General features: G+C 41.0%; 1 protein-coding gene across 4 annotated transcripts in view; it reads left to right on the plus strand.

Moving 5' to 3' along the window:
- KCNH8 (potassium voltage-gated channel subfamily H member 8) overlaps positions 1-25,904 on the plus strand; it is a 337,777-nt gene that overhangs the window by 74,463 nt on the left and 237,410 nt on the right. Inside the window, exon 2 of one of the 4 annotated variants that reach the window (XM_039525056.1) lies at positions 7,872-7,969. The exons of the other annotated variants lie outside the window; for them this stretch is intronic. Coding sequence (XP_039380990.1) covers positions 7,954-7,969 — 16 coding nt within the window. The 5' untranslated portion in view covers positions 7,872-7,953. The remainder of the gene's footprint in view (positions 1-7,871; positions 7,970-25,904) is intronic. 4 annotated transcript variants of the gene reach the window in all.

A 25,904-nucleotide genomic window follows, 5' to 3' on the forward strand; every position in this document is an offset into this window, starting at 1 on the left:
ATTGCCATTTACTTTTTTTAAAGCCATTGTCTATTACATCTATAGAGACACTGACCTATGACTGTGGAAGAAAAGACCTAGAAAATATAAGCAATACAGCTATGTATACTTTTTTTTTTTTAAGCAAAATCTCATTCTCTGCAATGCAAACAAGCTCTTGAGCACTGAAGTAACATGTCAGGAAATTAACTCCAGACTCTAACATCGATTTTTTTTTTAATTAACAATTCTGAAAAGAAAGCATTATATAGATGCTAATATATTCAATGCACTGTACAAGTATTAGCTAATTTAAGAATCTACTATAATTATCTCATTCACAAAGCTTGGCGGGGCTCAGACTTGTGCAGAATACAGATGGGCTTAAATATTTATAAATAATAGCCATGATAAAAGTTACAGGGTAGATATTACCAAAAACATTAAGCCTAAACTGTCCTTTGCTCCATTTATTGTTTGAAATCCTGATTTTAGATGATTTTATGTAAGAAGTGCCCTCTTTCAGAGCTCTTATTGCAACCTAATATAGTAACGTAAGAACCGCCTTGTTAAAATTTCTGTTCAAAGGATTCAGTACAAAAATACAGAAAAGACAAGTTAATAAATATAAAGGTAAAAAACTCACAACCAACAAAATTGTCTCATGACAAGTCTGAAAAGCAGGAAGAGACAGCCTGAGAGAATGACTTTAGATCACAACAAAGCAAAAATGTGATCACCTGCCAACTTAACTCACCATGTTAGGATCCCTAAAAGGTATCTGCTTTGTAATAACACTTACTGAGGTGGTCTTTATCGACAGGGCTTACTTGGGGGCTTTGAAACCTCACAGAATAAACTTATTCAGTTCACCATTTTATAGGTGAAAATATAAAGAACATAGAGCAGGCATAACATATTCATGGTTGCTTAAATCAGTGAACCGCATAAAATAAAAGTGGTGGTGCTGCCCTATGGAAATGATCATGAGAAATATGTTATTCAGAGATCATCACAGTATATGTCATAACTAGAGCTGGACAAAAGTTTTTGGATGGAATTTTTTTAGATGGTAAATGCACATTCAGTAACACTTAATGATATATGGGTGAATGTTGGTTTTGCTAAATTTGTTTGTGATTGGGAAAACAAATTCCAAAAAAGTCAAAACTGAGTGGGGTGAGGTGCAGTGCAGAGAGAGAGTAGTGGCATGTTAAAAGGACATTCATTCATTGGACTTCTATACCGCAAGATGGGAAAGTCAGGCAAGGGACACTGACCAACGTACAGTGGTGCGGGTGTTTGCTTAATGGTTACATGCTTTTGAATCCTGGTGGTGGTGTTTTCTCAAACTAATGCTGTGTTCCCTTTCCTTTTTAATAACTTTCCTTTTGTTATACATAGACTCATTGCTTGTGAGTGGGGAAGTGTTGCCTCTGAGGCACACAGGGATTGTTTTTAATTTTCCCAGGTTATTGCGTGGGGCCCTGAGCTGCGTCTCTTTTGTATTAAGAGGAACCCCTAGATAGTGAACCCAACCCTTGTGGCTGCAGACACCACCTGGCCAGAAGGGTTACATATGGACTTAGCACAGTGCCTAAGCTGTTTGATGCCCGGAGAGGATATCTAGCAGACATAGCACCTCCCTGCAGCCTGGATTTAGGCTCCTAAGTCTGTGAGTGGGCTCGGTCTTAGTTTGCACCATTGCTGGTAGCTCCCTGCCTACCATGCTGGCTTTTGTGGATCCAATTCTTAAGCACATCTCTCTCCCCGTTCATTGCACAGGGAGCCTAGACACCCGATTCAGGCCTTGTCAATATCATTCTTGTTCCTGTACATTTCTAGGTAACTAAAAGTTAGACACTGCAGTGCCAAGTCCCTTTGTGGTTCCAGGCCTGGATGTTTTAGAGGTGTGTTCTGCCTTATCCAATGCTGTTTACGTTGCTATATTTGATCGTGACTCACAGTTTAGCTTGTTTGATAGAAATGCCCCCAGAGTTGGTTTGATTGATTTAAAGGTATGAATTTAGTCTATCTTTTTTTTTTTTTTTGTAATTCCTGGACGTGGTGGTGGAATTAAGAACTTTTCATTTTCAGTATTCTGAATTTACGGTATATATCTTATAAAAACTAAGTAAATCCTTCTTCTTCTTTGATTCACAAGGCTAGCTGCACAGTTCATAGATTTCAAGGTTAGAGCCACAAAGTATTTCTGTTCTATTCCTCACCACCTTACTCATATAATGGACAAAACAATCATTCAAAAATAGGCTGCAACTTCAGATTCACCAGTCATATTTTCATTTCTGCTGAATTCATTAAAATTCAGGGCATGATGTAGTGCCTTGTTATTTGTAAAACCTTTAATTTGTGTGTTTGGCATGGAAATGATTGAGATTTTATTTTTTTTAAGTGGTAAGAATTGTTTGTCAGTTTGGATTTTGGTTATTTAATTAGCTCATTTCAGTTTTGTCCATGTTCTTAACAGAATGCAATAAGTTGATTTTTGTAAGCTTAAACTAACTTTAGCAAGGGATTCTGCTTTTGTTGTTCATCTTAAAACTGAGTATGCTGTCTGTTTCATCTGAGGTAGCTTGAAGCAGACAATTAATTTAGGTCTGTGTTTTCCATCCTGGGGCAGGATGTGTGGACCACTTCAGGAGTCCCAGACGAGTTAAGAGGGGTAGAGAAGAAGACCGTAGGGCCCTAGATCTGCCCTGCACACATGCAAAGCAAACCTCCTATTTCATTGGGAAATAAAGCACCAGTTGGCTCCTAGAAAGCTACTCATACATTCTCCTGTGCTCCTGTTGTATCACCTGGTATAACTGGCTGCAGTAGCAGCTAACATGTTGTGGAAGGCCACCAGCCCGAGCTTCTCTCCTTTGTCCAGGGCCTCCAGCTCCGTTTCAGGTGGCACCAATAGAAGCCCTTCGCTTTGAGGAGCCATTAATGGGGAGTGGGGTCAGAATGATCAGAGAGTAGAGTGGAGCACAGAGGAGAAGAGTTACAAGAACACTTGTAAAAGAGTAAGAAAGGAAAAGGTTGAAAAAGGAAGGGTGGGGGGGGGGAGGGAATGTCAAGGTGGGAGAAGGAAAGAGTCCAGAAACACATACTATTTTTTTTTAAGAGGGAAAATAGAGAATAAAGTAGAGATGGCAGCAACTATGTCAGGTTTGAGGGGTGCCTGAATATGCTGGGAGTCGGGAGTGGGAAAGCGCCCATCCATCAGCCCATCCCAAGAGGGGCTTTAACAACAACAAGAAGTTGGGAACTTCTGATTTGAGCCTTTGTTAGCAAGTTGAGACCCACTGAAATGTGCTTTATGCTGAAAGCTGATGCAAGATCACCAGGACTAACAACCCCTACTAGGTTGGTTGTGTATGGGTTTTTTTGTTTTTGGTTTTTTTGGTTAGGTAACATCATGTTAAAATCTCACAGTAATGAAGCAAGACTATCCATCAATACAGCGGGCTTCAGTAGGTCGGATGTATATGGGACGTGTCCTCAGAATAGTGAGCAATGTGCCCACAATTCTGCTTCTTTAATAAGCAGAGTCCAGTGATTCTCATCTAGTGGAGGATGTCAAATCACAGACATCAGAACAAATTCATCCCAGGCTTTATGCCAAATTCACTGGTGTATACCCAGACATAGGTCTCTAGTGATGCAAATCTGCCAGGGGCTCAGCTGCAACTTTCCCTGTTCTGAGTGCACAGGAAGCTAGCACAGCCTAAGAAGCGACTGGGCTAAGATGTGTGCATTATTTCCTGCATTATCTCCTCTGTTGGGGTTCCTGTGGATACCACAGAAATTGACAATCCCCCTACCCCACCCCACACACCTGGTAGAAAACCTAAAGTAGGGCAGCAGAATAACACAACTGTCCTTTATTCTGGGTGAAGGTGACCTGGTGCTAAGAGGGATTACCTCAGTGAATCTGGCCCATGGTCTAAACAGATTAAGATGAAATTTGGAACTGTATTACATCACATTGCAAAAAGATAAGACTCTCCCCAAAATTAAACACACATGGTTAACAATATTCATCTGCTCAAGAAGAATTGTACTTTCCACTTCAGCCTGCCCTGACTCTCTACTTGTCTCACAATGATAGTGTACATGTCATTGTCTAACGGCTGGAAGTTAAAGCTAGACAAATACAAACTGGAAATAAGGCATACATTTTTAACAATGAGGAGCAATTAATTGTTGGAACAATTTGTTAAGGGTTGTGGTGGAATCTCCATCATGGGCAATTTTTAAATGAAGACTGGATGTTTCTCTAATAGATATACATTCTAGTTGAAACAGGAGTTACTTTGGAAAGTTCTGTGGCCTAGCTATACAGGAGGTCAGACTAGATGATCAGTGGTCCCTTCTGGACTTTGAATCTCTGAATTCTATCTGAGTTGCTGGCACCTTACACTGAGAACTGATGAAACGAGTGCAAGGGAAGATCTGCTGTATTATGTGGATATTGGGCAAAAAAGTTCTCCATTCATTTGAATCTTACTTTCTGTGACAATTCCCTCTCCACCACTGCCTTGCCCTGTGCCGTTACTGATGAATGAAAATGCCGAGTGCTCTCTGAAGTCTTTCTTTATTCTGCTGCATACACGTGGCAGGATTTATATAATGTGAAGCAGACTAGGTTTGACAGTAATAAAAGAGGGGAAGAAGAGATGACAGTTTCAGCAATAACCATTTCAAGTCTATTGTTAAGGAATCTTATTGATTTGGTTGATGTGTGGTGGGGATCTGTTTTAACAAACTGAACCAAAAGAATAATTATTCAGCAGATAACTGATATTGTGAGATCTGAACAGGTGCAGGTATTTCAACTTGAAATTCTTCAAGAGCAGGAAGAGAGAACCTGTAATTCCCAACAGATCTTGTTACAAAAAGAAAAAAAAATTGCCTGATTTCCTAGTGTATTTAATCTCTCTGCTTCATCACAGAGATGGCAAGCAAGGAAGTAGGGTTAGCTCAGTAACGTACAGATTGTAAGAAAAGATGCAAAATTACCTCTTGTGTTAATTGGAACACAATTACATCTTGGATTACATCTTATTCCTAAACAGTTTAGGAGGTTGGAATTAGAATTCCAAACAACTGTGTGAAATCTCCTCATTGAGAGATTTGCCAACAGACTTTTCAATCTTTTGCTTTGGAGCTACTGCTGCTGTGATTTTATTACTTCTAAACTTTCAAAGCTTATTAATTTAACAAGCAATTTCCCCACAGAATAATCATGCACTCCCCACAGACACAGCTGCGGTAGATGACAAGAGAGAAACTGTGAAGGAATAGAAACACATTTTTGAGATTGTCAAATATTTTCTAGACTGACAGGTTGAAAGTTGTTCTGTGCCATTCTTTTGCACTTCTTTGCAGACGGAAGGAACTAAAAAAACCCAAATTCATCAAGAGAATAAATAATGCAACATCTGTTAAAAAAGAAGCTATATGATGATTTTAGTGCCAACTAATGTAGTTCGTTTCCAAACCCCTATGTCCCCTTCTCTTCTATAATAAATAGCAAGCTAAAATGTTTACGCTCTTATTTACCCTTTCACCATGACTTTGATTTAAAAAAATTATCTTTTAATTAAAATGGTGAAAATTGCTGGATTGTTTTTACCATTATTCCCTCTCCCTTAGTAAATATTTTCTGAGAGGCAGAAGAATATTATTTAAATCAGAGCATAATTTGCCAGCTGCTGGGGAAAAAGCATCTATGTAACTGAAACATTTTTCAAAAGAAGTGAAATCGAATCTGTATTGCCAGATTTCTATCTGTTATATTAGGGTAACTCCATTAAAGTCAATTGAGTTACTTTGGGTTTACACTGGTGTAATAGAGCATGGAAAATTTGATGATTTTTATTTGTAAGGACACAACAGATCATTTTCTCAAGATGGAAACATTATGCTTTGACTGAAATGGCATTCATTCCACCTCATTAAGAATATAATTCCTAAGGAGTTCAGGGAGAGGAAATCATGATGAAGTTCATGGAAAATGTTTATTTTCTGCTACTAAGTTTTGTTCTTAGGCCTGGATGCACAAAAGGAGTTAGACACCTAAACCCTGATCTGCACTACAAATTTATGTCTAGGTAATTGTCACTCAGGGGTGTGAATTTTCGACACACCTGAGTGATGCAGTTATACCACCCTAACTCCCGGTGTGAACAGTGCTACGTCCACAGGAGACCTTTTCCCATTGACATAGCTACAGACTCTTGGGGAAGTGGATTAACTACGCTGATAGGAGAAGCTCTCCTGTTGGTGTAGGGGGTGTCTTCACTAAGTGCTACATCAGCGCAGCTGCAGTGCTGTAAATGTAAACAAGCCCCAAGTCCCTATTTTAGGGACCAAACTCCTGCTGAAGACCCTCTAGGTGCCTAAATTCACTTGGTGCCAAGATTTTTTTGCAGTACAGATCTGCTAGGCACCTGTGTTTCTGGCTCTGAGCCTGTGCGTTGCTGCTTCCCTCTAGGCACCCAGGTACCTCTCTCTCTCCCACCTAAGGCCCCAAGCAGTTTACAAACCAGGGGAAGATGTATGTTTGGCTACCTAACTCACATGCATTGCCTGATCTGATAGGTGCTCAGAAGGCACCCACTGAGTCAGGCCCCACAGCCAAGTTCACACAAAACATATGGAGGTGGGAGGGAGAAGAAAGTCATTCATTCGCCCCTCATAATTTTTAGCCCAGCAGTCAGGGTACTCACCTGGTTATGGGAGACTCCCGGTTCAAGTCTCTGCCCACCCCTGACCCCAAAGAGGAGAAGGGATTTGAACAAGGATCTTCTATCTCTGAGTGCAATAACCACTGTTCTATGGGCTATTCTGGGTGGGTGGCGGGGGGCAGTTCCTCAATCTCTCCTAACTAGAAAAGCAAGCCAGAAAATGATACCCGAGCATCTCGTCTTCCTCAGAAGCTGGATGCTGCTGACTTAAGTCTGTTTTGTACAAAGTGGTTCATACAAGTTTTGGATCTTCATCTCGCTGGGAAAACCGATCTACCTAATGATTACTTATCGGCAACTATCTGATGGGAAAGAAAAAAACCCTAATTCAATTCCCCCCCCCTATTAACTGAGAGACTGATGCTATGAGAAATTCATCAAGGGGCTGCAGAGTTAGGGGGATATTTAGAATGGCATGGCTGTCATTTGGACTCCATCTGAAATGAGCAGCTGTATTGGTTAAAAGGAGCAAGTGCTTGCTTCCAAATAAGCACAAATGCCAACAACTGGGCATTGAATCTATGTTGTACCTAACTGCACTGAATCTGGAATGAAGTACAGGCTGGTGAAGAAAGTCAGCTAGCTCATCAATTAAACAAATTCTTTGATTGAGAGAAATACTTTCCAAGACTTTTTTTTTGAGCCTTAGTTACAGCAAAAGTTACTGCTAAAAATAGAACCAACGGGACTTTGGGTTGCAACATACCTGAAGAACCTTCTTTTGATTTCACTTGTATCAAGTGAGAGACGTGATTTCAAAACTTTGTGGATCTGGCATCTACAAACTTGGGAAAGGATTGAAGTTGATGGAAAATCAGACACCCATTGTCCACTACCTTGGACCATATCCTCCTCTGCCTTTGTTGTGGCGCACAGGGGCCACACAGCCAGTTTGAGTGCCTGCCGGAGGATTATCCTGGAGTGGGGGAATAATCAGGTAGAGAACCAGCTGGCTCTGTGCTGCCCCCTCTTTCCTGGCATGAGGAAATAGGGTCCTGACATGGGGGTTTGGCCTGATTGCTTTGCTGTAGCTGCGGAAATGCTCTCCTGGGGCCATGGGCAGCAGGGGTTGATCTATAGCAATCCAGTGTAAGTCAGAGGAAAAACTGAGTCCAGTATTTGTTTTTCTTCCAGTTAAAAATGTTTGGAACGGTTTATATGGACAGGTTGATGAAACAAAAATCTAAAGCAAAAGGCATGTTAGTGGCAATACCATATGGATGGGTGTTCTGGTGAGTACTATAGCAAACTAGAGTGTAGGGGTGTGTATACTATACACTTACTGAAAATTGCTGTACTGGGTGAATCTATAAATGCACAATTCCTTCAATCTGATTGTCTGAGACTACTTCATTTTAGTAAAACTGTTCAGCAAATTGATTCGTATTAATGGATGTTTCTGTATCTGATTGCTACCATGCTACATATTCATTAATATAAATACTGCATAAAACTTAAATCAAGAAAATTCAGAGTTCTGCTTTTTTTTTTTTTTTTTTGGTTAATACCCACAAGTGCTGGCTTAATATGCTATACAGCGGTTCTCAAACTGTGAGTCGGGACCCCAAAGTGGCTGGCTTAAACTTGCTGGGGCCTGAGCCCCACCACCTGGGGCCAAAGCCTCCAGGCTTCAGTTACAGGCTCCCTGCTGGGGCTGAAGCCCTTGGGCTTGGGCTTTGGTTACCCCACCCAGGGCAGCAGGGATAGGGGTTTGGCTCAGGCTTCGGTCCCCACGCCTGTGGTCACGTAGTAATTTTTCCTGTCAGAAGGGAGTCATGGTGCAATGAAGTTTGAGAACCCCTGCTCTGATAGTTGTGAATAGCAGTCAGACAAAGCAGGTTGCTTTTTGCAATTGCTTTTTAAGATGCTGAAACAAGGGGTCTGTATTTAATAAGGGGAAGGCCTTTATACACCATACAGTCTTTTCCTGGCCCTGAATGCACTTTATGTTCTTAAGCCAAACATAGACTATGCAAGTTAGAGTGTTGGGAGGTATTCACAATCACCACCAAGACAACAAGCCCAGATGCATTGCACTGTGCTTGACAAACTGACATCAACATCATTGCTTTAGGCAACTACCAGCAATCCTGTATCCTAAGAAATGTGCTGATTAACAAAGTTAAAACACCAGTAGAATGCAGCTGTCACATGGCTGAGGCATAGGTACTTGGGTCTTTTTGGATAACAGTATTCTTGGAATGCTACATAATTTACATAGTCATTCTGTTACAGATATGGTTTCTGTTTAACATTTTACAAGGGGGAAAAATCCTCTAGGATATGAAACATCTCAATACAGAAGCATCCTATGAGGATCAGGGATAAGAAGTACATTACCACAAATTACAAATACTCATCCCAGTATGACCTTCTAGTACACAGCATATTGTAAAGGTATAAATATTCTACCAGAAATATTGTTTTCAAATAAGAAAGCATATTGGATTTGAAGATGAGAAAATAGGTCATTTGATTCCTTCAGTCTGATTCCAATTAAAGAAAGCAATTTAAGTGAAGGAAGATTTAGTCGCTAGCTTTAGAAGCTGTATGTGATTGGATCAATTAATATTGGCTCCCAGTTTTTAAAGTATAACTAGCACTACTAAGTCTATCAAGGAAAGATTAATGTGGGAAATTGGGAAATGTAACAATCACCTATTTACCAAAGTTAACCAGCCCATTTATTTCATACATAATGTAATGAAGAATGTGAAAATTAAATGTGCTTTAATCAAAATTTGAGATTAAATTTGTAGGGGGTGTGGGGAAGGATGTGTAAGAAAATCCTAGGGTCCTCTCTCAGTGGAACCAGGACTATTGGAGAGCACAATACAGCATAAATCCAATTTTGATGGAGATTGGAATTTTGCACAAGCTGTTACCTGGGGTTTCAAATCTATGCTATTAGTGCACATCTGATTGCACTCATGTGCTGATTACATCACCACAAGACTTGTATGGGGGCCAGCGGCCCAAACTGAAAGAACCCGCTGGGGGCCACAAGGCCTTTCCCAAGAACAATAGAAATAAACAAACAAGGGAAGGGTCCTTGAGACTTGAGGAGGAAGGATGGCTGCTGGTTGGAGGAAGACTGTGCCGAGAGAGGGCTGTGTGAATGTCAGTCCATGATGAACTTGTATTGACAAACTGAGGTTCAAGAATAGGATGAAGCTCAAAATCATAAGTTCAGTTGGTTCAGGGTTTGGTGCAAATGTTTTACTTTGCTCTGCTTAATTAGTTCCCTGTTTACTGAAGCAATCCAAACACGACTATCATAAATACCAGTACAGCACCCTTTTTCCAAAAATTAAATCTCAAACAAGCAGTGGTTCTGGAAATAATGGCTATTTGGTTCACCACAGACAACTCTGATACATAATCTTCTTAGCTGCTTAAAGACAGTAGAGAATTTAAATGACCTCTACCACCAACAGTGATTGCTGAGAAGGAATCCTACATTCCACTCCCAAATCATGCAGTAGTTTGAGTGGTACTTAGGTAATCATTTCTCATTTTAGCAGACATCACAAACTGCCTCTCTTCCAGAGTAAAATAATAAAGAACCTACCAGAGAGAGAACTCCAATTTCAGCTGCTGGTACCTCGGATCTCTCCCAATCAGATTTCTATGCCAGGATGTGGAACTGAGACAGAACTGGTTATGTTGATGGAGGACCTCCTCTTCTCCATGGACATGGGGTTGATGCACACGCACACATGTCCAGCTTGGTCTCTGAAGCATTCAAAACTAATCATCATCAAATATCACTGTCCTCATGTTTGAGAAATGTCCAAGGTGACTGGAAATGTGCTGCATTTGATCCACTCCTTTCTCTTGGGCTGTCTTCCCAAACTTGGAATGAGGCATAATAAGCAGGTGCACCTCCTCATCCAAAGCCCTCAGCTGTGGAATTCCTCAAGGCTCTACCTTTCCCCATCATCTAATTAAATATCTTTATGAAGCAACTAGAGGGAGATTGTGGAACATAGGAAACTAGGCCAGCAGCATGCCATCAACATGCGGCTCTATATCTCTTTTTTCATCAAACATAAACAGCACCATCACTCAGCTTTCTCAGTGCCTGGCTTAAAATAAGCACCTGGATGAAGAGCAGCTGGGCTAAAGCTGAGCCTAGGCTAGGCTGCTTCCAGGATAAAGTGCAAAACTAATGTGCTTGATTTAGCTTCTGTACATTGATTTATTATTAAAAAACAGTGATTCAAAACAAATTATTATTACCTGTGGGGAGGAAAAGAGAAGGGACAGATACTATTATAGCATTTTTTTTTGTGATGAGTCCATTAGATACCATAGTAATGGGTGTAGTAAAGCACCTAACTAGCATATAAAATATTAAAACAAATTCCTTCCTGTAAAGTCTAAAGGAATGTCAAGATACTGAAAGACTTCAAAAATAAATACACATGACATGATATAGATTAATTTCTTGATCTTACCTAGTCCCATCTCCTGGTGAATAATTATAGTAACAATTATCTTTACAGTATGCCCTCAGCCAAAGGAGATTTACAGAATAATACTTGGTAACAAAGTCTCACTAGTTGAAAAGCTAGTAAAAACAAAATCTTTGTTTTTTTTCCATTTAGATTAACTTAGTTCATTCTATTTTAATTTTAAATTATTTTTAAAATATAATTTTTCTTACCATACTCTGGAATCAACTATGCTCAGTGGATTTTCTTAAGATCTCTGTTTCAAATGGCAGTATATGGAAAACATATGTAAATTTACATATTCAGTTTAACTCCTTTTTACATCTGGTAAGATGCAGGTGAAGGAGGAACAATATAGCTTATTAAGATGTAGATCTGGAAACCAACATTGCTGGAAAATGGCAAAATACCTCCACATTAGCTGTATGGTAGATGAATTGTTCTCTGCCCCTGTAATGCACAACTTATGCCAAATTCTGAAGCTCTGGAGATGAGAGCTGAATCAAGCTCTAGGAATGGGTGGAGAAAGATTCTCTGATACAGATGAGAAGTAAAGATTGTCGTAGTCAAATACGTGTTTGTTTTTTTTAAAGTCAATTATTCTATTTTTGCTATTAGTCAATGTCTTGCAAGATATATTTGTACAAAAACATCCAATTTGACATTACCTATCTATGTGTTTTATTATAACCATGTTTGAAAAACTATCTGAAATGTAACCACTAAAAAGAGCTTATTTTGGAAACTGGATGGAGCGATACTAATGTAAAGAGTAGGACACCTTCAGCTCTGTTATCCCAACTTCCACTAGTATAACTAAGGCCTGGAGTACACTACAAAGTTAGGTGGAGGCACAGCAGCTTACATCGAGCTAACTGTGTAAGTTTCTATGCTAAAATGTCGCTCCCACCAATGTAACTCCCCCGTTACAACAACTTAATTCCTTCTCTGCAGGAGGCATAACATTTAGGTCAATGTAGTTAGGGTGATGCAGTGTCAGTATAGACACTGCATTACTTACATTGACTTTAGTGGCCTCTAGTAGGTGTCCCACAATGCCCCACCATGACTGCTCTGGTCACCATTTTGAACTCTGCTGCCAGGAACATGCGCCTCCCCTTTTAAAGCCCGCACATTTTTGAAATTCCATTTCCTGTTTGCTCGGCATGGAGAGCTCACCTAGAAACTGCCCAGCTGACCATGCCGGCTCCACGCTGTGGACAGACTCCTGCCTGGAGGACACAGGAGGAATCACTGGCCCCCAGAGGGAACAATAAGGAGAAGGTGTCGGGACAAGGAGGAATATGTGAGACTTATGACTGGGGGATCCAGTGGTGCAGCGAGCCAGGACCTGTTTTTTGACTCCAGAGCAATCGAGCCAGTCACTACAGTCCAGCACGGGTGAGTCTGATGCAGAGAAAGGAACCTCTGGTAAGTATGTAGTTTGCTTTGATATTGTAGGGACATGTGTTCATTTACTCTTTTTAATCATGCTAGAAGAGGTAGTGAAATCATCAGCAGAGGTAGAGTTGCTATCTGCTTCTCATTCTCCTGTACAGTTAGACAGAGGAGGCCCTGCAGAACACTTTTTATTTGCACCGGGATGTCACGTGAATCCTCCATAGAGATCTTGAGGAAACTTTCCTGAGGATAGTCTGCAATCGTCTGCTGAAGGTTTCTGAGGAGGGCTGCCTTATTTCTTCCTCCATATTAGGACACTTTCCAATGCTACTCCACAGTTACTTCATCAGGCACCATTACAGTACTCAAGCTAGCAATATATGGACCCGGTCTGCAGCTGGACTCCTGCAGGAGTTGTTCCCTTTCAGCCTCTATTACCCTCAGGAATGAGATATCAGCTAAAATCACCACTGCCTGTGGAAAGCACTGCAAGTATTCAGTTCAATTGCCCTATCTGTATATACTCATGCTCGTGAGCTTACCGCTGCCCCCTCAGCCATAATCACCATGGCTGAGACTGTCACTGTGCTCTATGAATCCCAAGGAGAAGTAAGAATGCAGTGCTTGCAACTTGTGTGGATCAAGGGGAGTGAGTTCAGTTTACTAAATTTCCATTTATCTTGTGAATAGTCTCACAATAGTACCTCTGTACCTCCGCGTCCGGGGCCTCTGCACTACCCCCACCACTCTGCCCTTGGGGAGAGTACAGACCATCTTTGCCATGCATACACTGATCTGTGAGAGATACAGTCAATGTATGTTTGTGAAATGAAAATGACTGACTGTTCTTTTTCCATGTGCTCATAAAGTGTCATTCAGTTACAAATATGTCTGTGTGCATGGGTTTGGAATAAGTCTACTTATGGGAACTTAATTCATCTTTATTAAGTTTATTAGCTGGATGGGGCTGACATCATTCACAGATGATAGCAATCGGTGCATTTACAATGTTATATTACTATACACACAGCACTCATTACAAGTGCATTCCGGGCTACAAAAAAATGATGCCATTATTAAAATGGTCTTTCAAAGCCATATAGCTTCCTGTTGAGCTCTTCTTATAGCCCTGGTATATGGCTGCTCAAAATCAGCAGACAGCTGTTCCACATCTGCTCTCCTCCTCTCCCATCCCCTGTAGAAACTTTCCCCCTTTGAGTTACAGACATTATAAAGCACACAGCAGCCAGCTACAACCATTGGGAATTTTTTTTTCAGTGTGGTGTGGTCTAATCTCATGAGTAGACAGCACTAGCCATCTTTCAAATGGCCAAAGGCACATTCAGCTGTCATTCTGCATCTGCTGCTGTCGAGGTGGCTGGTGTACAACTTCATGAGCCACGATAGTGAGGGATAGGCTGGGTCTCCCAGGATCACTCTTGGTATTTCAATGTTCCCAATGGTAATCCACTGGTTGGAAAAGCTTGCAGCTTTCTGAACAGGCCTGTGTTTTTAAAGATGCACGTGTCATGCACCTTCCTCCACCATCCTACACTGAGGTTGGTAAAATGTCCCTGATCATCCACCAGGGCTTGCAGTACCTTAGAAAAGTAGACCTTTCTGTTGATGCACTCTGTGGCAAGGTCATCTAGTGCCAAGATAGGGATGTGTGTGCCATGTCTCCCCACCAGAGTTTGCGATCCACATTGCTGCAAAATCATCCACTACGTTCTGCACATTGCCCGGAGTCAGGGGCGGCTCTAGGCACCAGCAAAACAAGCTGGTGCCTAGGGCGGCAAAATGTAGGGGGCGTCCCCTGCCGCCGGGGAGGGCGGGAGGCTGCGGCAGGTCGACCGGAGCCCGGGACGAGTGGACCTGCCGCAGGCATGACTGCGGAGGGGGCGCTCGTCCCGCGGCTCGGCTGGACCTCCCGCAGGCATGACTGCGGCAGGTCAACCGGAGCCGCGGGACCACGGTACCCGCCGCAGTCATGCCTGCGGCAGGTCCACTCGTCCCGGGCTCCGGTCGACCTGCCGCAGCGGGAGCTCAACTGGAGCCGCGGGAAGAGGGGACCCGCCGCGGGACCGGGGAAGGGCGGCGCAGCACACCGCGCTGCTTGGGGCAGCGTGATTTCTAGAGCCGCCCCTGCCCGGAGTCAGTCCTTCATAACAAGATGTGATTAATGGCTCTGCACATTTGCATTACAGCAGCCCCCACAGTGGATTTTCCAACTCCAAACTGATTCCCAACTGATCAGTAGCAGTCTGGCATTGCAAGCTTCCACACAGCAATCGCCACTTGATTCTCCATTGTCAGTGCAGTTCTCCTTTTGTTGTCACTCTGTTAGATGGCTGGGGTGAGTTCCACACACACTTCCAGGAATGTGTCTTTGTTCATCATCCGAAAGTTCTGCAGCCACTGCTCATCATCCCATACCTGCATAAGGATGTGATCCCACCAGTCGCTGCTTGCTTCTTGGGCCCAGAACCAGCACTTCACCGTTTGCAGCTGCTCCATGAATGCCAACAGCCACCTTGAATTGTTTCTTTCTATGTCCCACAGCAAGCTAGCCTTCAAGGAATCATGTTCCCCATGGCTTCTCTGGGTCTGCAAATACTGCAGGATCAGGTGCATTGTGCTCACAACAGTCATCACAATAATGCAGAGCTGTGCAGGATCCATACTCCTTCCAGAGAGGGTGTACATGTGGGTTTGCAGGGCTTTTGAAAAGAGCAGTGAAACATTATGGGATGCAGATAAAATTATGGGATAAAGAAAACTGCATCATGGTACATTGAAACCATGTTTCCAGTCACCCCCTGCATGACTTGTTTGCCCCCATGTGGCATTGCAAACCCTTTCCAATACACCCTGTGCTAGATGGTGGCAAGTTGCACAGTGGGATAGCTATGCAAGGTACACTGCTCTCCGCATCGATGCAAGTACTGCTAGAGAAGACGTGCATCACTGACACAAGGAGTATAGTGTGGACATGCAAAAGTGATTTAATTACTGTGGAGTCTCTACATCAACATAGCTTAGGTCAACTTAATTCTGTAGTTTAGACTTGCCCTTAGGGCACAGGATCCATATTGTGGGAAAGTCTGCCTAAAGTGGTTTGGCAAGACACAGTGCACCCAGGCCCACTCGACTTTGGGGTATGGAGTCACCATCACCAAGCGTCGGTGGCTCTTGCTGAGGATGAGGTGCAGCTAGAAAATGAGCTAGTTTAATATATCTCCTGAGTAGTGTATCGAGTCCCACCCAAAAGCTGCCTTGCCCTACCAGTCGTATGAATCCCTAACCAAAGAGAGAAATGATTCTTTAAAGTTTCTTTTTTCTATGAAGACTGTTTATTTGGTACCAGGAACTGTAGCCCTTTGCCATTGTGAAAGAAGAGGTCTAAATAACAGTAGTTACTATCCTCTGATTTTATAAAACAAACAAACAACCAAAAACCTAGATAATTTTGGTAGAAAATAAAGATTGAATACTCTAGAACCGATGGGAATAGACTTTCTCCAATTTAATGAGAATCGATCTCAAACTTTCACAATAGTTCTTTAGTCCTAAAGGGATCAAGGCATTCACTATTTGCTTGTCAAAATCACAAGCATCTCCTTGCTTACTCTTGATCTGCTCCTTCTCCTCTTCCATATAAATAGATTAACGATATAGGAGTGCCTAATGTACTTACTTAGACAGTAGTCTCTGCCTATCTTTCTCAATTTCATTGTAATTAATTCTTTGCAATATTTTATAGAATTGTCCTACTAAAAGACCCAACAGCAACTAAAACGCTTCAGAACAGTTTCCCCAAAACGAATAAGGCAAAAATGAATTATTTTGAATGAAATTGCATTTGATATCTTCTGTATTAGCATTGCTAAATGTAATTAGAGGTGCCTGGGGTGGTGTTTCCAAAGCACAAATGGCAGGTAGGCACCAGCTTTGAAAATCCCCCCCCTTAATTATTATATTTAGAATGCCAATAGACAGTGCTATTGGTTATGTAACTGCTATTTGAAAGCTTCTCCCTTGCTCATTTCAAGATACATTTAAAGAAAAATCTTTATTGAAATGTCATCAGTGTATTACAATGCACATGACTACATACATTTTTTTTCTCATGCACTGCAACAGTCATCTCACTTCCATTGTTATTCCATTATGGAGAATATATCACAAGTATAAAATGAATATTGGGAGAACCAGTATCCATCCTCTCCCATGTGCTCCTTTTACATTGTCATCTCATATGAAACACAAATTTGATATAGTTTATTAGAGAGACAGTTAGAGCATTGCTCTGTTAGGTTCATCTTTGTAACTGCTTGGTCTGACCCTTGAGGGCCAGCTGAGGCTAGCCTGGCCAGTTCGATTATCAGACCCAGCTAGGAGGGGATCAACTAATTATAAAAGCCAGAAAGTGGCTCAGGGAAGAGAGCTGCAGGAGGGAGGCTGTCTCCTTTGATTGGCTTTTGGAGCAGAGAGAAAGGGGTGTAGAGTGAAAAGTGCAGCCTATGTTGCTCAGGGGAATTAGCTTCTGTTGAGTGTTACTTCTTGAGTTCTTGACTGAATTAATAACTTGTGGCCTAAGAGAAGGGTCTGAAAGAGTCTGGGGAAGGCAGGCCAACAGCCCTACTTTGGCTTGTCAATTTACTTCATTATTGGTTTCATTTCACACATCTATTGTAGAGCATATAGGGACACTCAGTAAAATGAAGGCAAATCAGCTAAAGGTGTGAAGTAAATGTGTGTAAGCCAAAGCAAGTTAAATTTGGGTGACCAGATAGCAAGGGTGAAAAATCGGGACTAGGGGGAGTAATAGGATAAAATAGGTACATCTGGTCACCCTAAGGTAAACCCTCATGTATGGTGTTTAGAGGTTGCTTGTAATTATTAGAACTGGGAACACTGGCTGTTGGGAGTCTGAAAGGACAGGAAACAGGAAGGAGAGGGGAGTAGTTGAGGAGGCTGAGTGAGAGTTACAGAGGGTGCAGCAGCAGCTTGGTACAGAGGTTTCACTGTAAAAAATAAAGTCCTGTTGAAGTTCTTAGTAACTTGCCTGGTTGATACAACAATGTGGATGCCTCATTAAAGAGTAAAGAGGCCTTTAACTCACGCACAGTAACTTCACACCTAGTAGAATAGCCTTAACTTTCCTCAGTGTGCCCATGGAGACAAGCTCTTACAGTTTGATTACCATCTTCTTGGAAGATGGATCCTTCTGAAGCCAAAATTGTATGAAAAAGATATCTTAGAAAACCAAACTGAATGAGTTAATTAGCACAGTGGTAGTAACAATTAGTGCATCTTGTAGTTCTGAAATGTCCTTTAAAGTGTGGTGGTTGTTGGTATTTCTTTTGAAGAAATAATCTTTCTCTCTGGGGCAAATTCTATACCAACTTCATGAAGACCAAAACCTAGTTCTTATTGACGTTATGGCAATTTTTCAATTGACTTAAAAAGAACCAAGATTTGGCCTAACCAAGAAAGTGGAATTTTGCAATTTTCTTTGTGAACACTCTGTTAGTAGAAATAGTTACATTTTGCTCAGATTCATACAACTATCAATGGAGCATTGCAGCCTCTGCAACCCATAAGAATTCAGTTCATCCCAAGAATTCCCCAAATACTATTTCATAACAGTACTGGACTAACATAATTATGTTTATGAAGATGCATAAGCTATGGGCGGCTCACTTTCCATGTAATAGTCACATGGGGTCTTTTTTACAAAACCAACACTGGGCCGGGACAGGAAGACATTAATGCTTTGACCTGCAGCAGGGGCTGTCGTCAGTTGCACATCACAACACTTCTCAGAAATGGCATAGATCACAGTAGTCTCTGTGACCTTGTGTTTCCTATCCCATCTGTTTATTGTATTCACCTACTGTTTCTTGCACCATACTAAGGGCTGGTCCATACAGTGAGTTACTGCATGGCAAGCCAAAGTGTGAAACTACCTCATACTGTGAGGACACCGCAAAAGCACAGTGAAGCCCTGCTGTGCGGCTTAGTATAACACTACTTGAAAGCAAAATATGAGAAGTTCAGGCTACAGATTATCCATCCATCCATCCATCCAGAGACTGAGAAAGCTGGCCAAATTTCCCTGAGGCAAGAGCCAGGGAAAGCCTGGGGAACAACAGTATGGGGGAGGGCTTTTCCCTCTGAGTTGAGATTATAAATTGTTTGAAATCCTAGTGAATGGGTGAAATGGAGGGAAAAGGAAGTCTGGGAATAGTCTAGAGGTGGTGAATTAGCCCCCCCACCCCACCCCTCCTTGAAGGAATCCTGGTTTATTCCTAGTTAGGATGACCTATTATTGAGTCTTTGGGATAATTACTTTGATTAAAGAGTTGTTTTCCTGCCTTATCCTACAGCATGCTTTTGTTTTAGCTCCTGCTGTGGTGAGTCAGCTTTCTCATGACATGGCTCCCACACTGGCTTGCATATTTACCTGAAACACAAGACAGTAACATTCAAGTTCCAGGCTCTCTATTAAACTGTGTAGTTTATTCATCTTGTGTGTCATGAGAGAGTGGATCAAAAGAAATTGAATATAAAAAAAATTGTTTAACTGAGAGGTATAAAATGCAATTGTGCATTTTCTTTGTTTCAAAACACTACAACCATTGTGATACTCAGTTGTTCATATCTGTTCTAAAACAGTGTCATGTTGAGCATAAAAATAGCTTACATCAGTTTCTTTTTGAAAATGCTCTTATGTAGTTAACTGCAAAAAAAGACAGATATAATGTACGCGCTAAAAAGCAAGCAGAATAGAGACAAGTTATGTCTACCTTATAAAACTACAGGTGAAGAGGGTGAATGTAGAAAGGGGGTTAATAAGTGTCACAGAGCAGCTGGCAGTATGCATGCTGCAATGTCAGCAGATTGAACAAAAACATTTCACTTTCACGAGGCTGAGAGGAAGGAAAGAGCTGAGTGACAAGTACAGCAATACTGGTTTTGAAGGGTTAGATTAAAGGTCACAGCCAGAAGGTATCCATCATCACAGAAAACTCTCTGCATAAACCCTTTTCTAGTGTTCTTTAATTCATACTAAAGCTTAACTGTGTGTAGTTTATTTAATGTACACTTTGGATGCATATGACTTAGTGGAGATGGAATATACTGGTAATTTGATTTCTTTACTCCTGTCATGTTGAGTTTAGCTTACACTTTGTCTCTTCGCCTTGGGGAGCCAATATTTAATAATGGTCTCTTCAATCTAGTAGAGAAATGTGTAATATAATCAAATGGCTGGAGTTTGTAGCTAGCCAAATTTAGACTGGAAATAAGGTGTACATTTTTAATGGTGTGTAATTAACCATTGGAACAATTTACCAAGGGTTGTTGTGGATTCTCCATCACTAACAATTTTAAAGTCAAGATTGGATGTTTTTCTAAATGATGTGTTCTAGGAAGTATTTGGGGGAAGACTAAATGATCACAATGGTCCATTCTGACCTTGGAATCTATGATTCTATTAAACCTTTGAGCTCAGTGGTCAACCGAAGATGATTTGCAACTTGGATAGCTTTCCTTGGCATACAATTATCAGCAAAGTTTCAGAAGTGCTCATGTATCTTTTCACCCTGACAAAAGCAAAGGACGAGTGTGAAACCTAGGGGTGGGGGGGAAGAAATTCTCCAGCCTAATCACCTTAGGACAGTGGTTCCCAAACTAAACTGGGGTTCATGAACCCCTGTGGGTTTGCGAAATGTTACAGGGGGTTCTCGGGGGAAAAAATTCCCTAATGGTGGACAGAACTGTCCCTAGGGACCCCAGGCAACATGGGGCCAGCAGCCTGGAGCCCCTGGACTTCCAAGGGCTAAGCAGATCAAAGCAAGCATATCTATCACACTGAGGAGATTTAAACTTCAAGACTCCTTTATAAGAATTGGACAGAGAGATGGATATTTTTTTCCTGTTTTTTAAAGTAAATAGACAGCTAGTATTGTTTTTAAAATTATTATGAAGAACAAGTTTAAGCTTTGTTGTAATGTGCGTTGTTTGCCTGGACTGCTTAAGACCTGAATGCTTGTGTAAGAGGAACTCCTTTCAGGTAGCTTCTTAAATACCTTCATGCTGTTTCACATCTGATACTCCTTGATGAAACATAGGAGCCTCGTCTTATAACAGGCTTATTCAAAGTGATACGAGCTACAAAAGTGAGATCTTGGAAGAGTGTTGCTGTTTTCATAATGTAATAAATACTGTAATGATAAATTTATAATCGTGTGTAATGAGCAGGTCATTAAAAACAAATTTTATATTTCCAAGATCACTGCTTTTATAATTTATACTCAGGTAAAGGAGACAAGCCCTGGAAATATTCATTTTTAGGAGGGGGTTCACGAGACTTGACATTTTAGTGAAAGGGGTTCACAGGTTGTTAAAGTTTGGGAACCACTGCCTTAGGATAATATGAAGAGGAGGAGCTAGGATGCTTTCCCTTCCAATCTATATTAGGCATTGTTTTCCTTTTTGTGAGCAGTGTACAAATATCGGACCTGATCCTGAAAGGTACTGAACTAAAACTCCAGTTGACTTCAACATGTGTTGAGGAATCGCAGCACAAGGTTCTGTGAACCTTACTGACAAACAAGCATAAGTGAGATGAACTGTATATTAACTGACTTGTTTTAATATCATGAAATGTTCTTACATGGAAAGGGTTTGATTATTGGCTGGCCAATACACTGGAATGTGGGATGGATTTGGGGAAGAAGAGGGCAGAAGGACTCTTCTCTACTCATTACATGGCCAGCACATGGGCCAGCCACATTGCAGTCCTTGCACTCAAGGGAGGAAGGCTTATCTGTGGCATTAGCAGAGGGGGAGGGGTCAGATAGCCTCATCCTGTAGGGAGCAAGCAGCAACATTTCCCTGCACACCGGTCTGCTCAGAGAGAATTGGGCCTTCCTGAAGCACAGCTCCACCCAAGGTCCCTGTGTGTTGATCCAGGTCCCTTGCCCCACCCCTAACACAGACCGGTGGCTTCATGATACAGTTGTGGCCCAAAGTATTTTACATAATTGTGGCATTGAGTTACAGGCTTGCATTTATTGCCAGACAATGAACTGTTATGTCACTACCAGTCTGTTTTTTAAAGGAACAGATATTTGTCATGGTGATAAGGAATCTTTGCTTATTGAGCTGGTTGCTTTTCTTTTCTCTACAAATCCCCTGCACCATATATCTTTTGTGCTTTACTATTAATAAAAATGGCCAAGTTTGAACGGGTTGTAGTGAGGACTGAAGCATTTTCACATTTTTGAAGGCTATCACCTGAGGCTCAAAGCCATTTGCAAACACTGATTATGTAAAGCTACTCTGTGAAATAGGTACATCTTATTATCCCCTTGTACAGATGCAGGCACAGAGTCACAAAATGGTTAAATGAGATCTTTTTGTAAGTCACAGAGCAGGCCACTTGCGGAGTCTGGAACACCACAATTAAAAAAGGATGTTGATAAATTGGAGAGGGGCATGGTTAATCGAGAAGCTCAATATATTTAGCTTAACAGAGAGAAGGTGAAGAGGTGATATGATTTTTGTTGTGTAAGTGCCTATGTAGAGAACAAATATTTGATAATGGGAGCAGCAGAGAAAGGCACACCTTGATGCAATGGTTGGAAGTTGAAGCCAGGTAAATTCAGATTGGAAATAAGGTATATTTTTAACAGTAAAGGTGATTAAACTTCGAAACAATTTACCAGGGGTCATGGTAGATTCTCCATCACTGACCATTTTTAAATCAAGATTGTGTGTTGTTTTAAAAGATATACGCTAGGATTTCTTTTCGGGGGAGTTTTATTGCAGATGCTGTATAGTAGGGCAGACAAGATCTCAGTGGTTCCTTCTGGCCTTGGAATCTATGAATAGTATCCGAGAATCTGAGCTCCAGTTTCCTGCTTGAACTACTGAATATTAGTGTCCCTTTTTCTTATGTAAAAGCAAAAGGGAGTGCAACAAGTTGCAAGAATAGTTTTCTTCTTCTTCTATTAAATTCTAATTAAGAAATTAGTTCTGCTTCTCTCCCCAGGGGTGAATCCCTTATTTGAATGCTGATGCTCTTTACTGGGTGTTTGTCCTTTATGCAACATACATAACATGAAGAAATCACAAGGGCACAGAGGGGTTTAAATAACTTTACTGAACATAGAGAACTTGCAAAGTCTAGCTACATCTGTGCACTGCAGCTCTGGCTCCTGGAAAAACAAGGCAGGGAGGCTTATTAGAGGGCTTTCAAACTATTCAAAGGGGGGCTACATAATCATATATACTACATATCTTAATGTAAAAAAAATTAAAAAGTCATAAATGCATTATTACTATTAAACATACAATACGCTACAATTAAATCTGAGATGATTTACAACTTCTCTCTGGATAACATCTTGTAGGCATCACAACAGTATCTGGAATAGTGTGTCTGTATTTTATGGGGTAGCTGTATCAACAATATTTTCCTGCTCTGCACTGTTAGGGTCTCTTGCAGTAGATAACAGGACATGATGTTTACGGATACCATTACAAGTAACCGTCTGCTGCTGTATTGTAGCTGTGGTATTTTCAGTGGATGTCACTGATGTAGAACATACTGCAGATCTTATGGTGATGGCTAACACCTTGCACTTCTGATGAACAATACCACCCTGCTTGAACAGATGAATTAACACAAACCTTAAAACAATAGTACCGCAATAACAGCCTTGAACCCGTTATATGGGATCTGGGAGAACTACAAACCAGTCACAGAGAAGGATAGGCAGCACCAGATTTTTCAGACCATAGACAAGGATGTGCCCTTTCTCCTTGAATAGGCTTCTATTCTTCCTCAAAAGAAGATGAACACCCCAGTTAGGAGGACTGGTAGACTATTAACCTTTCAGTTTAGTCATGCACCTGTGTGGATTGCTGGAAGCCAAAATCAAACCTGGGACCTCTGGATCTTAAAGCATAAGCCTCTACTGCCTGAGCTAAAAGAGTCTGTTGTGGTAGTCAACACTGTAGTAGTCCCATCAACCTCTATATGTAGTCCAGCCACTACTACAAGGGGACAGCACACTACACAGCATGGGAGTGGATTACACAAACAGCCCTCTCCAGCCTTATGAGGGATTTAAATGCCCACCAATTTTCACTGAAGAAATGAAAGTGTGCTCCATATGACAGGATTCTGTGTACTTTGCTCTCCAGTGTGAAAAAGTAGAAAAATGCCACCAGGTAAACAGCAGCTAAATTTTAATTCAAAGATGGAAGCCTCAATTCTGCAAGGTAAACAAGCATCCTAAATTCCCAATGTGATTAACCCCTCCTCCACATAGTGCAGCATTGGTGGGGAATGCCTTTTCAATGCTATATATCTTGCTTGTTGTATCTCAATTTTGTTCCCCTTAAATGTTTATTTTATTGTAATGTAAATAAAATTGTATAATTATTTGTAAGTATTTGACTGCTAGGACATGGGTGTTTTTTAAATTGGGTCACTATTGTACCACTTTACAGAACATCAGGAGAACTGCGTTGAAAAGCTTCCAGTGGAACTGTTTCCCATTGAAAAATTCAGTTTAATCAAAAGCAAAACATTTTGGGGAAATGTGTTTGCAATGACATTTTTGATGAAAAAGTTGTTTTCAGTTTTCATTTTGATTAATTTTGTTTCAAATTGTATATTAAATATTAAAATACTGCATTTAAGATCTATTCCATATATTATACATATTGAAAATGCCTTGAAAAACATTTCAACACTATCAGAATGAAGTGTTTCTGTGGCCTCAAATTTAATTTTTTCAAAATTTTCCTTTAGAGGATAACTTTAAAATTTCAGCTTTTTGTTGAGATTTGGAACACTTCCTCCCCCCCGCACCCACCCCCAAATGTTTGAATTTCCCATGGAATAGAAATTAGACCAGGTTTAATTATACATATTTTAGAAAGGAAACAGAGCCCTAGAGACATGCTGTGATAACACATGTTGTGTGAATTATATGCATGCCTGGGGCAGTTACTTCTCAGGGTATGACAAGGTCCTTCACCAAAGGCTCTTAAGCAAAGTAAGCTGTCATGGGAGAAGAGGGAAGGTCCTCTCATGGATTGGTAACTAGTTAAAAGATAGCAAACAAAGGGAGGAATAAATGGTCAGTTGTCAGAATGGACACAGGTAAATAGTGGTGTCCCCCAGGAGTCTATACTGTGCTGAGTCCTATTCAATATAGTCATAAATGATCTGAAAAAAGGGGTAAACAGTGAAGTGGCAAAATTTGCAGATATAAAATTGTTCAAGATAGTTGAGTCCCAGGAAGAATGCAAAGAGCTACAAAAGGATCTCTCAAAACTGGGTGCCTGGGCAACAAAATGGCAGATGAATTTCATGTTGATAAATGCAAAGTAATGCATATTGGAAAACATAATCCTCACTATACATATAAAATGTTTGGGTCTAAATTTGCTGTTACCACTCAAGAAAGATCATGGAGTCGTTGTGGATAATTCTCTGAAAACATCCACTCAATGTGTAGCGGTAGTCAAAAAAGCGAACAATGCTGGGAATCATTAAGAAAGGGATAGATAATAAGACACAAAATATCATACTGTCTCACTCTAAATCCATGGTATGACCACATCTTGAATAGGGTGTGCAGATGTGGTTGCCCCATTTCAGAAAAGGTATTGGAAAAGGTTCAGAAAAGAGCAACAAAAATAATTAGGGGTATGGAAGGGCTGCCATATGAGAAGAAGATATTAATAAGACTGGGACTTTTCAGCTTGGAAAAAGACAACTAAGGGGGGATATGATAGAGGTCTATAAAATCATGACGGGTGTGGAGAAAGTAAATAAGGAAGTGTTATTTACTGCTTCTCATAACACAAGAACTAGGGGTCACCAAATGAAACAGGCAGCGGGCTTAAAACAAAAGGAAATATTTTTTTTCTCCTCACAATGCATAGTCAACCTGTGGAACTTCTTGCCAGAGGATGCTATGAAGGCCGGTACTTTAAATCCTAATGGCCAATATATCAACTGATTTCTGGTCTACACTACAGATTTACATTGGTATAAATACATAGCTCAGGGGTGTGAAAAATCCATGCCCTGAGCAATGTAGTTATACTGACCGAACTCCTGGTGTAGACAGTGCTATGTTGGCAGAAGAGCTTCTCCTGTCGACATAGCTACCATCTCTCAGGGAGCTGAAATCACTATGCCGATGGGAGACCAGTCTCCTGTTGGCAAAGAGCATCTTTATTAAAGTACTGCAGCTGCACCAGTGCAGCATTTTAA

This window comes from Mauremys reevesii, linkage group 2, assembly GCF_016161935.1.
Source record: "Mauremys reevesii isolate NIE-2019 linkage group 2, ASM1616193v1, whole genome shotgun sequence".
NCBI lineage: Eukaryota > Metazoa > Chordata > Testudines > Geoemydidae > Mauremys > Mauremys reevesii.